At 38.5% G+C, this 12,775-nt stretch overlaps 2 protein-coding genes and 1 non-coding gene across 5 annotated transcripts in view; 1 reads left to right on the top strand and 2 right to left on the bottom strand.

Moving 5' to 3' along the window:
* The first annotated feature begins 759 nt into the window (after nucleotides 1–759).
* Nucleotides 760–6,685, top strand: mospd1 (motile sperm domain containing 1). 2 transcript variants are annotated; one of them, XM_060885467.1, is made up of 7 exons: nucleotides 760–907; nucleotides 2,410–2,491; nucleotides 2,619–2,687; nucleotides 2,783–2,858; nucleotides 4,420–4,652; nucleotides 6,053–6,214; nucleotides 6,302–6,685. In XM_060885467.1, exons 2-7 carry the CDS (start codon nucleotides 2,455–2,457, stop codon nucleotides 6,331–6,333), a joined length of 609 nt encoding a protein of 202 aa, XP_060741450.1. In that variant the 5' UTR covers nucleotides 760–907; nucleotides 2,410–2,454; the 3' UTR covers nucleotides 6,334–6,685. The 2 variants fall into 2 exon arrangements, with proteins under 2 accessions (XP_060741450.1, XP_060741449.1); XM_060885466.1 differs by having other exon boundaries at nucleotides 822–907; nucleotides 2,410–2,687.
* Nucleotides 6,686–7,655: 970 nt separating this feature from the next.
* The window catches only part of pabir2 (PABIR family member 2), a 6,152-nt gene continuing 1,032 nt past the window's right edge, over nucleotides 7,656–12,775 (bottom strand). Inside the window, exons 2-10 of one of the 2 annotated variants that reach the window (XM_060885159.1) lie at nucleotides 12,371–12,449; nucleotides 12,219–12,272; nucleotides 11,802–11,845; nucleotides 11,522–11,576; nucleotides 11,041–11,142; nucleotides 10,847–10,932; nucleotides 10,674–10,738; nucleotides 9,878–9,980; nucleotides 7,656–9,626 (exon numbers count right to left, since the gene is read on the bottom strand). In XM_060885159.1, the coding sequence (XP_060741142.1) occupies nucleotides 9,491–9,626; nucleotides 9,878–9,980; nucleotides 10,674–10,738; nucleotides 10,847–10,932; nucleotides 11,041–11,142; nucleotides 11,522–11,576; nucleotides 11,802–11,845; nucleotides 12,219–12,272; nucleotides 12,371–12,449 (724 nt within the window). In that variant the 3' untranslated portion in view covers nucleotides 7,656–9,490. The remainder of the gene's footprint in view (nucleotides 9,627–9,877; nucleotides 9,981–10,673; nucleotides 10,739–10,846; nucleotides 10,933–11,040; nucleotides 11,143–11,521; nucleotides 11,577–11,801; nucleotides 11,846–12,218; nucleotides 12,273–12,370; nucleotides 12,450–12,775) is intronic. The other variant, XM_060885160.1, reaches the window with a different exon arrangement.
* On the bottom strand, nucleotides 11,206–11,359 carry LOC132856445 (small nucleolar RNA U109). The gene has a single exon (XR_009649430.1). It is a non-coding gene; the product is annotated as a small nucleolar RNA U109 (small nucleolar RNA).

Raw genomic sequence — 12,775 nt, 5'->3', positions numbered from 1 at the left:
TTGATGTCTTCTCATTCTTCTCTCAACCTGTGATTTTAATTACATACACTCTTAACCAGAGTGACTTGCATTTTATTTCAATTTATACAACTGAGCAACAAGGGCCTTGCTCGGGGGCCCAGCAGTGAAAGCTTGGTGGACTTGGGACTCAAACTCATGACCTCCTGATCAGTAGTCCAACACCTTAATCACTATGCCACCACATCCCACATTTTTACAACCCTGTATATGTTTAAGATTCCATCATTTGTGTAATTTTCGACTTATAATATCGGAGAAACTATCAAATCGTCCTCGCGTATGATGATGAGCCATAAGCCATTTTAAACAGACCTACACTGTCTTTGCTTCAGAGGTGGGATTGAAATCCAAATGCACTGCAGCCAGATAGTAAACAATACCCTAACTTTACTACAATCCAGCACTTTACAAGACAAATGAACCATAGTTGAGGTCAGCATTGTTAAACATGTCCAAACAATAACGTGCAATCAAATGAGTTTCGAGATTACTTGTCTTGTCTCGAATTTCTTGTGAATTTAACTGTTTGTGTCATACAGTGGTTTATAGCACAATAGAGGTGAACTGCCCTTGAAGGAGGAAGCAATACACTATTGCATGAAGTGTTTTTTTTCTATACGATTTCTCACGTCTACTCTATCAAACTGTTAATTTATAACCTTGCTAAGTGTAACAAGCGATGAAGCGTAAAAAAGACAGAGTACAGCATGTCCACAATTATTGTGATTATTGTGTGGAGTTTGTTGCGTCATAGAACAAAACTAACGCCCTTCGGCATCCCAGAATTCAGTGCGCGAGCTGCGGCGCACTGGCTGACAAAGAGAAAAGAAAAACAAGGGTGGGATTTGGACAATAACTCGCTTCTACAAAAATAGTCGACGCAAAGGTAAAGTTTCCCTGTTACTCATTAAGACAGTGATGTGTATAATAATAATAATGAAACATGTTTACAACCGCGTCTATCCAGGTTAATGATTTGTTCAAGCTAACAGCTACACAGCTGATCAACATTCTGTGTAGCTGTAAACAAGCTCTTATCTGGATTAACACGCCGATATTTAGACTGGTTTTAGGATCTTTCGTGTTAGTAGACTCACTATCACAATCCTAGTTTAACGTGTTAATAACTTAAAACTTAAAAAAAAGAAGAAACTAGCTAACGTCATAGTGTTTGTTTACGTTAGCTGGTCGTGTGCTATTGCTAATAATAAACAAGTGGATAGTACGGTTTTGACAGCATGACAGATTGGCGATAAACATACGAGTCCATGACTTTTGGTTTGATACCGGTGACATCTCGTAAACATATCATGTTATGTCGTTATAGCATGTCGTTATAGCATGTTGTTATAACATGTCGTTATAGCATGTTGTTATAACATGTTGTTAGCTCACTCTAGCTAACGTTAGCTTAATGTGTCGATTGAATGTCATTTACGCTAAAGGATTTTAAGCGTCTATTTGAGAAGATAATTGATTATTTTAAATCCTAATCTTACGAGTGTTTAATGCACATGTTGTTATGTGTTGTCGCGGTCTTTAAGTAAACGTTAGAGACGATTGCGGAATACATCTTGCGTTAGCTATGGCTGTAAACACGGTCACGTGACTAGCCACGTGTAGCTACCAGGCACACGTGGGCAGAACTTGCTTAACACTTTATGACGTTATTTAAACTATTCAGGGATCTATTAAAATCTGTTAGGTTTGCTTTTATTATATGTGCAGGAGCCAAAACCAAACCACAGGGGGTTTCAATAATCTACGTTGTTAGTCATTTTGTTTGTTCACCTCCATGTAATCTGATATTGTTTTATACAATATATAAGGGCTGGATAAGGGCGTCTGCCAAATGCTGTAAATGTAAAGACAATTCTCAGCACAACAATGACACAGATGTTGTACGTTGTGTGTTTGTGCACTCACTGGTTAAGCCACGGACTAAATAACTGGGTTGATTTTGATAAAATGAGTCTTGAATTAATTATAAATATACAAAATCTATGTCTAATCAAGATAGAAAACTACAAGGTAGTTTTGTTTATAAAGTGTACACACTACTGCATTTGGTACAGTTGACAGTGCCACTGTGCTTCACCTTTCCGTTGACATATAGGTTAGAGCCAACAAATAAGCTTTAGTCAGTAATTTTACACAATGAATTGGACCTATCAGACAATCTTTATTGTCTTGGGCAGATGGGAATATATTATGAATAATATATAAGTTTGACTATATAAATCCTTCCTTTTCTACAGACACTGAGCTTTTCCCCCACCAAAAATCATTAACTGAAATTTCACAATTCCCTTTTTGCCACAGTACTTCTGATACAATGAATCCTGTTGTGTTACTAGGAATTTAGAAATGGTCTCTTTTGTTTTTTAGGCTAATCACCATTCTGCAAAGGAACTAAGTGAACAAGGCCAGCTGATGTTTAAGGGAGCTTCTGCACACACTGAGCCAAAAAGTGAGTATAAGCCGAAGAGCTAGGTTCTCTCAGTCTGTGCCAATGCAGCAGCACAGCCGGCAGCCCGACCTAGTGGAAGGAAGACTTCCAGTGTTTGTGTTCCCCACCGAGCTGTTTTTTTATGCAGATGAGCAGGCCTCACACAAGCAGGTGCTTACCCTCTACAACCCATATGAGTTTGCTCTCAAGTTCAAAGGTAAGATCTACATGAGTCCTGGAAGAAGTACATGACATGTCCTTCAGTATGTTACAAATGGTACACTCATGTAACTGTTTGTTTTGCCTTCTCAGTTCTGTGCACGGCACCAAACAAGTACGCTGTAGTGGATGCCACTGGTGCTGTGAAACCACAATGCTGTGTAGACATGTAAGCTACTCCTTGAGCTTCTCAGCATCTTCAGTGTACAACTTAACAATGGATATATTGTTGATCCAAGCATTCATTTTTAATTTCATGGCAAAGAAGTGCATATTTTAAAGAAAAATCTTTAAAAGTAAAGAGTACTTACAAAGTACATCTTTAGTATTTGCCTACTTGTAAAGACCAATCTTTCTTGCCATCAAGTTAAAATGACCATATATGACCAATAACCATAATGCAATTAGGAGAATGTAATTAGAAAAAGGTGTGATTATAGTTCTGACAAATATACAATGTGTGATGTGATTTTTGTACCTTAGACTAGACAGTGGATTATTTTGGACTGAATAGAGCATACATTCACAAAGAAAAGAAAGTTCACCCTCTTTCAATTCTATGTTGTTTCATGTTTTTTTTTTTTTTTTGTTTTTTGTCAGGGACTTAATAACAATTGTGTGGTCCTCACCAACTTCTAAAAGCAAACATATAACCTCAGGTGGAAATAAAAGATCAAAACTACAAATGAAAATATGTAATGAAATTAACAGGATTAGGTAACCATCATGACGTATGCTTACCTCTGTAAAATCTGAGTTTTTGTAGTATGATGTTCTGGTGCACTCAGGTGTGTGTGTACATTATGCCAAGAAGAAATGACAGCTGCCATTAAGTAAGCGTTGCTGCTCATCAATCTGGAAAGGGTTATAAGGCCGTCTCCATTCAGTTTTAAATTTAGCATCGTACAGTAAGAATAATTGTTTACCTAAGGAGAGATTTACAGACAGTTGTCAGTCTTCCCAAGAGTGGGCATGCCAGCAAATACAGTTTTAGTAATCAGAGATACAAAGGAAAACCCTACACTTATATCATGTGACCTACATGTAACTGTAAGCACATAAAACATGTATGGTCATGAGAGCATAATCAGAAAAATACCAAATAAGATTGGCTTTCATCGAAGGGTGGCTAGGAAAAAGCCCCCAAATTGCATCTAAAGAAAACAAGTTCAGGAACATTAGCTTTTGGTCAGATGAGACCAAGTTCTCCATGTTTGTCATCAATGGATTGTTTAACAAAAACCAAACACCTCATACCAACTGTAAAGCATGGTTGTGGAGGGCTGATAAGACACGAGACTCAGAAACCTGGAGTCAGTGAGGCAACAGAGAACTACACTTTATACCAGAATATTCCTGAGACAAATGTGGGGACATCTGTCTAGCGGTTTATGCTGAAACAATATGCGGTCATGCAACAGTACAATGATCACAAGCACACCAACAAATGACATCTGAATGACTAAACAAGAAAAAAATTCAATGTGTTGCAATGGTCAAAGTACAGAACTCAACTTCACTGAGATGCTGTGGTGGATTTCAAAATCTGTATTTATTTTATCATCATCTTAGGTTATTTTGGTTGTTCCTAGAAGTTAGTGAGGACCACAAAATCTTGATGAATGAAAAAGACTAATTGAAGGAGGGAGTGTTTTCTTTTTTCCATGAATGTTAGGGATGAGTTTTTTTAATCTGTCCACTTTAATCTCGTCATTTCGTACACTGCGCAGAGTTATCCGGCACCGAGACGTGCGGGCCTGCCACTATGGTGTGATCGATAAGTTCCGGCTGCAGGTGTCTGAGCAGAGCCAGAAGAAAGCTCTGGGCAGGAAGGAGGTGATGGCCACGCTGCTGCCCTCAGCAACTCAAGAGCAGCCTCAAAGCCGGCCTCAGGAGGACGAGCGCAGGATGAAGGAGCAGCTTACTGACAGCTTGTTCTTTGAGCAGACTGCATTTCAGACAGGTAGTGACAATCTGTAGTTGTCTCATGAAGTTGGATATATGAATAGGCGTATGTGAGTCATGTGTACAGAGTGTGTTTAGTGGAGATTTAAAAGTATCCTCTTTGTTTTCCATTAGAGGAGAATAATCATTTAATGTGTTGCTTTAAGATGAACTTAAAGCTATTGGTTTATATATTGCGGGACACTGGTACATTCAACATATATTTCTGGATTTTTTTCTTTTCTTTTAATATTTGGAAGTCATTAAATTTAGTCTAATGATATTGGTCCAATACCATGCCCGTCGATTTGCGTTGGCAATACGTGCCTATCTCTCACTCACTTATTTTCTACCGCTTATCCGAACTATCTCGGGTCACGGGGATCTCAGGCATCAACGGGCATCAAGGCAGGATACACCCTGGACGGAGTACCAACCTATCGCAGGGCACACACACACACTCTCATTCACTCACGCAATCACACACTATGGACAATTTTCCAGAGATGCCAATCAACCTACCATGCATGTCTTTGGACCGGGGGAGGAAACCGGAGTACCCGGAGGAAACCCCAGAGGCACGGGGAGAACATGCAAACTCCACACACACAAGGCGAAGGCGGGAATCGAACCTCCAACCCTGGAGGTGTGAGGCGAACGTGCTAACCACTAAGCCACCGTGCCCCCTAAGTGCCTATCTGATACTATGTAATGTAAGCCGAGCGAACGTTGTCTTACTAATGAGCAGAAGGCATGAAATGACAGCAGTCTGAAAATATTCCATGATTAATGATGGCATTCAAATCAAAGCAGACTGCAAACTTGTGATCAGCAGAAATATCCAAAAGAGAAACTACAGCATCTTCCTATAATACATGTAACCTAATAAAACATCTTAAAACACTGCAAGAATTTATTGATGGATTCTGAACCAATAAAGATAACTAGATGCGCTTTACTTGTACTACGTCAGCTAGTTTATTTGTAAGAATGAGCCTTGTAGTGTACATGTGTGGACACAGATTAAACAGGGGATACCTACATTGCTTATGTGTATTCCTAGTGATCAATATGTAGAAATGTTTCTAGATGACGGGGACACAGTGGCGTAGTCCTTAGTCCTTCCGGCTTCCTCCCCCAGTCTAAAGTCATGAGTTATAGGCTGATTGGCACCGTCTTGGGTATGTGAGTGTGTGTGATTGTGCCCTGTGATGGGTTGTGGGCAATGTGTCCCCTGCTGTGTGCTCCGAGTCCCCTGGGATGGGCTCCAGGTTCTTTCAGTCCTTGTATAGGATAAGGTGTTTAGAAAATGGATGAATGGATGGATAGCATTCTAGGGATCCTATTTATGTCACTAGGTTGCAGTAGAGAGCTAAGATCATGAATTGCGATTATTTGTAGTGTGTGTGTGTTCCACAGAGAGTCGAGCATCGTCAGGGGGCCCCAGCGTGCTAACTGTCTTATTGGGCCTAGTGTGTATGGCTGCCCTTATGCTCCCTACTCTGGGAGAGCAGGAATCCACAGTGCCTGTCTACCTCCACTTAAGTGTTAATAAGAAACTCGTAGCTGCTTATGTATTAGGTGAGTTGCACTGTGAACTTTGCGAAGTATGTATTTTTTTAAATGCATGTAGTTATTTCTTTTTCTTTGACTGTTGTTTGTATGCAGGTCTTCTTACAATGGTTATCCTCCGCACATGAAGTGACACTGTCTGACAACTTTGTACAGAGGAAAGTGTGAATAAACTGAAGAAAATAGAGGGGAAATAGACATTTGCACAACCAGAAGAGTTGTGAAAAAGGGGTGAGCCCAAGTGTGATAGATTAAAGGCACCCTTTTTTACAGGAACTAACTGTTTAAATGACATTACAAATATGTACGGCCATGAAGACGCAAACATTATGGGTTCAGTTGAGGGATGTACAAACTGGACATCCAGAAACACTGACTGAGATGGCGACTGGAGCCATGCTGACTATCAGGAATAGACGGGAAGGGGATGTGTGCATAACCATGAGGAATATGTTCCAATTAAACGTGTTTTACTTCGCATCGTTTGTGTCTGTGCTGTTTTGTTGCTGCCATACAATCTGTAATTAACGTGCATCTGGCTTGTTTTATTGAGAATTACTTTAGAGTCCATCGTGTCGGCCATGTTGTTTACGCCGCTTCATAGATGCTCATGAAGAATAAACAATATTTAAATGTACTATCTTATAATGTTTGACTAAATCATTAATCACTTAATTTCGGTATTGTTATTTATTGCATTTTTGCATATTTAAACTACATTTCAACCATAAATAGTGATGCAAAAGTGAAAAGAAAAGCCTTTTTATGTCCTTTTTGCCAGTTCTTTCAACCACTTTGCCATCGCAAACATTTTGTCTGGTGCGTAAATGCTAAGCGTTAAATGTGTTTTAAAGGTTAATTGTTTGAAAGTTTTAGTTTGTACACCAAACACTTAAAAACTGTTTCATAATTAATAAATGTCTTTCAGCGTCCATTAGCAACATGTAAGTGTTTATGAAAAACTGCAGGATTTGATTCACTTCATATACAGCAAAGGTTGATAACAGAAAGCAACCTACAGCTAATCTCTTAACAAAACATGTTTTCTGTATTGCTGTACTGCTGCACAGGGACTTTGTTACAGAAGGTGAAGCACTAAAAGGAACTAGAGAGAAACAAGTTCTGCAATTTAGTGTAGATCCACTAATGTTCTGTTTACATAACGAATTCATACATTTTTTTTACATTTACAGCATTTAGCAGACGCCCTTATCCAGAGCAACTTACATTTTATCTCATTTTTATACAACTAAGCAATTGAGGGTTAAGGGCCTTGCTCAGGGGCCCAGCAGTGGCAGGTTGGTGGATGTAGGAATCAAACTCGCAACCTTCCACTTGGTAGCCCAACACCTTAACCACTAGGCTACCAATTATCTTACTATAAGAAAAGCACAAAAAGCACATGACCTCATACCCAAGAAAAGACAAAATAAAATGTCCATACCAAGCATTACAAGACAAATAATTTATTTTGTAATCTGAAGATCACTGGATAAAGGGGACAAAAAATCTCTTTTTGTCCATTCAGAGCTCATTAAACACACAAGCTTATGGTGTACGCTCTTGAAAGAGGACAGTAATTTAAATAAAAGATCAGACAAGTCCACAGGACAAAAAAACAAAACAAAAAAACTGGTAAATCAAACCACAAACACATCAATCATCAATACAGCACAGTAAAGGGACCTACATGACCCACTTACTGCTTTTTTCCCCTCTTGCAAAGAAAGACATTCAGAGAAAGAATGTAGAGTGCAGTTTTGCTTTAGCCATATTTCTAATATGGGGCAATAAACCACACAGTTAATTTCACTTCCATGAAAAACAGAATCTACAATCATTTTCCTGCTTGCAAATAAGAACAAATCAGTTATGATGCATCATGCTCTAAGGAAATAAAGCCATTTCTTTTTCCTTTTTTGTTAAACAAATTCATAAAACCATTTACAAAAAAATACTATTTACTAAAATAACAAAAGCTCAAATGAACAACTTACACAAGTACAAATTTACACATTTCTTATTTACAGACCTTTAATGGCACACTACTTTCATGAATCAGTAGATGACTGTCCTCCAGACATGAATCTTTTCTATTGCATGTTCAAATGTCTCCATCAGCAGCCTCTATTCTTCTATTTATCTACATTTTCTGACAGTGACCTGCAGTAGTTCACCCCATGCAAAACAATGCATTATACATAAATAACTCATTTGTTTAAGGTTGGTATTGTCACACAGTGATATTTCAAAGACAAGTAAATAAGGGTGAAGCAACTCTGTATAAAAGGCCTGTAAGAGACACTGCAATAAGGCAGTTCACTTCTCTAAAGCTGGCAGGGCTAAACCATGTAGGGTGGTAAACTTTAAGATAAATGGCAACTCAGACTGTTGAATGTGCTGTAGTGTACATATCCTGGATTTAGTGGTACACGTCCCCATTAATATTGCATTATACCAACATTTGCACCAATTCTCAAATAACTGATGGCAACCGTTAACTCCATTAGAACAACTTAATGAAGCACCAAGAGTGATAAATAGGCACTCATCAACAGTGTTGCCCTCTCCTTCCAGCTACATGAATAATGAAAGGGTGATCCACATACTCTCAGCCAAAGGCAGATACAAACTCAGTTGTAAATGTATGCAAGTGCCATTGTGCTCAAATTGTCAGTTAACTGCTCAAGCACTGTGCACAAATTTAGTTTAACTCAAATTCAAATGACAAGCTAATAGCCATCAATGTATGTACATACTTACAAAAAAAACAAAGCCAGAACCAAAAATAAGTTACATTCTTTCACACAATACCTGTTGGCAATCTGCTTGTGTAAATTAAAGATCTATAGTAATAGGCCAGGCCAAAGGCAACCTAATGGTACTGTTACAAGAAGGAACTCCTCGCTTTTATATTAGAAATCCCATCATTTCATAGAATTAAAAGAAAAATTCATACAGAAACTGCAGGGTTCTGAAATGCTGTTCGTTTCATTATGGAGCTTTACCCCAAATATTACACCTTTATATAGCAGCTGGTGCAAACAGCATTCACAGTCTTTACCCCTGCAGCTTTCCCCAATGGTAGAGTCCATACAAATTACCTGTAGGGCTTTGGCTTCTTTTATTACAGAGCTTCCCCACACTGTCTCGTTGAAAAAGCAAATTGTCACCAAAAAATGAAAGACAACAAAAAGCACTAGTGGGAAGGCATGGAATAGAAGCACAAGAAACTCCAGAGGCTCATTCATGTGACCTTTCTTGCAATATAATACAATATGTCGATCACTTGGGTGACAGATCCTGAAGAGGGGTGAAGGGAGAGTTGCTCGAAGAGGGCGAGACCCCTTCCATCTTAGCTGGAGAACCTGAAGAGGAGCCAACACTGCTGAGGCTTCCATCAAGCAGGTCAGGGGATAAACTGTAGGAATAAAGAATCACACATTAAGCTCAAAAACACACCGGACTAGACCAATGTACTGAAATCTTTCAACTTAAAAATTGAAAACATAAAATTGAAATATTGTCTACATTTGGACATGAAGCTCAGTTTCACTGCTTTATACATCTTAGCAGAAGAGTAATAATGCTGCTAAGTAAAATTACTTATCAAATGACTACAACAATTATTTTCACCTTCCTCCAACACATTCAATACCACCAACAACCCACCATGTGCTGAGTTCAGGCAGATGGGCCGTCTCCGAGGACAACATGGTGGTGGTACCCTGGAAAAGTCTCTTTGGCTGGCTTTCTGCTTCCATCTCACCTGAAACTAGGAGGATATTGGCCTTAAGATGTAATAAATGCACAATAAAGCTGTTTTCAACCATTAGGATCAACCTTTAAAGTAAAGAAAAATTTCTTTAAGAAATGCTGTATATTGCAGATTTTTGTAGGGGAAAAAATTAAAGCCAGATTAATCTGGTTAGTTCTTTATTCCCCCACCTCCCATTTTAATGCATCAGGCAAACAAAATTAATATGAAGGAAAAAAAAAAAAACCCAAACAGCAGTGTTCAGCTCTACAGACTTAGAGACTACAGATTTACCAATTTCATTCCACTTTTTCATAAATGCTTCAGACAGATCAACTTGAGATGGTGATCCTCCTTGTTGGATGGATGGTCAGTTATTAGTGTTCAACTTTAAAAGATGAATGGCTTCACAAACACTGGACGTTAAAAAGTAGCAAATCATCTTACATTTATCCTGTAAACTGCTGTTGTATAAAAGATACAAGGTGGCTTAGCACACTTGGAGAACACAACCACTCTTATTGCGAGCAAGTACACACCAAAAATTGTGACAGGGAATGAAAAGAATACAATCAAATTACGACAGCAGGGCAAATTATGGCCTGCTAGAAATTAACAGGATATCTTTAACCCCACAGATAATACTTAATACCAGTTAGAGGAACACTCAGGGATATATACCATCTAATTCTGTACACAAGAACATTTTACCTTTCCGTTTGATTGGGCCCAAAATGCTGGGTCTGATGCAGTTAATTGGGCTCTGACTCCTCCTGCTGAACACACAGAAGGTTCCCAAAAATGGATTACAAATAAATCAATAAAACACGTTAATATTAAGTGTTATTCTTTCCCTGTAAATTAGAACTGCATGTGAAGTTCACCTGAAACGACGTGTTGGACTGGGAACAGGACTGGGAGTTAGACCATTACTGCTCACCAAGATTTGTAGAGATGGAGAGAAGCACTGCTGCTCATTAAAAGGAGGAATATTTGCATGAATATCAGCAAGATAAAAACCAGGATTACAGATGTACAAGTGTAGTGCTTTGCTTAATGAAATCACAATGCACAATACCTTCTTCCCAATTCCTCTGGTGGGGGATGGAGCTGGAGACACAGGCACAAAATCAATGCGCTTCGGGGACGATGATGAGGATTTCTCAAAGTCATTGTCACTCTGAAATAACAGTATAGACAGTGAACTTGTTTCATGATCAACAAAATATACTTAGATAAGCATTACTGTAGGAGTGCTATACTACCAACGCAGTCCGTTCTTGAGAGACTGGTGGCCCTGTTGACTCCCATGTTACTCTAGCATGCTGTTTATATATCCACAATCTCATCAGTAGGGAGAGGTGGATGTGTTGTGGCAGTAAAGCCACTGCATGCAAATTTCAGCATCTGATCATTTACAAGTCCTTTACATAGTTTAGGGTAGCCTACACTCAAATACAACGTTTGTAGTCCTGAAAAGCACATCCATTACAAAAGAAAATGCCCCCTGTTGTGGAGTACAATGCCCCAGCATTTCTAAATATTACAGTTGGCCTTACCAGACTAAGACTTTCCTCCCATGACTGGCTCATTTGCATGGCTGCCTGCACCTCCCTAGTTGGACAAAGAGGGGGGAGAAAGAAAGAGAGAAAAAAAAAAAAATTATATATATATATATATATATATATATATATATATATATATCTCATACAATACATAAAAGGGTACAGAGGATAAGAAGACCACAGTTTTTTGATGCCAAGATTTCATCTGTTTAAATTTTTTTTGTTATATTAACCCATAATGAAGATAACAGCATCTGGAAAGCCAGTTATTTACCGTTCATGAGCTGTTTCCCTGTTCATCACATCAACTCCCTCCTCCTACAAAAAAAAAATAAATGTATTTATATACATATATCCACAGAAAACAGTAACATGCAAGCTCTATTGTTGCACTATATAAAGCACAGGCGAGTGCAATTAAATCTCTCAAACTCTAAATAATATGACAAAAAAAAATAATAAATACAATTAGGATATTCAATCTTTTGTTTCTCTCATCTTTGTTATCTCTGCACCAGAAACATTTCAGAAAAGAAAAATATTTTATAACTATCATTTGTTTTCATTTTCACCAACAGCTTCACTATAAATGGCCCATTAATATACTGATACCGTTAACAGATATGTTGTGTTATGTTACAAATTCAACCCCTAATCTACTAGATTTTACACAGAGATAGACCTGGTTTACCTGTTTGATTCTTTCAAGCCTGGTGCTCGGGATGCGAACCGGGGAAGATGGAACCTGGGTATTGCATAAAGAACAACGAGCAAAGAAAACCTTGAACACCATTAACGTGACTAAATCTGCAAATTGAAGCGGTTTCATGCCGTGTTACACACCATGTTTGGTCGATTAACAAGAGTTGTGCTGTTTCGTCTGCTGCGTAGTATTTCTCTTTGGAAAACCTGAGAGTTGTCACTATAAGACAGATGAAGGGTTATTGAATGCATAGACAAGGGAAGTGTAGGATGCGTCATGGAGTAGAGCTTTTTTTGTCATTTCAACCATCTATAGCTGATGGTTGAAATGACAGTAAAAGCTTCCTGACTCCATGACACATCCTGGACATTGTGCAAGTTGTTTACTACCAATACGGTCTGTGCCTTAAGACTGGTGGCCCTGTTATCTCAGTGAAATGGGTGTTTTTTGTTTTTTTTTTATTGTTGTTGCAAGGCTGTAAATCCACACTCCTGACATCCAAGAGTGTGGTTAAGGAACATAAATGCAATTCACTGTAGATTATG

The sequence above is a fragment of the Tachysurus vachellii genome, chromosome 13 (genome assembly GCF_030014155.1).
Source record: "Tachysurus vachellii isolate PV-2020 chromosome 13, HZAU_Pvac_v1, whole genome shotgun sequence".
Classification (NCBI taxonomy): domain Eukaryota; kingdom Metazoa; phylum Chordata; class Actinopteri; order Siluriformes; family Bagridae; genus Tachysurus; species Tachysurus vachellii.
This window is presented reverse-complemented; position numbering and strand designations above follow the sequence as displayed.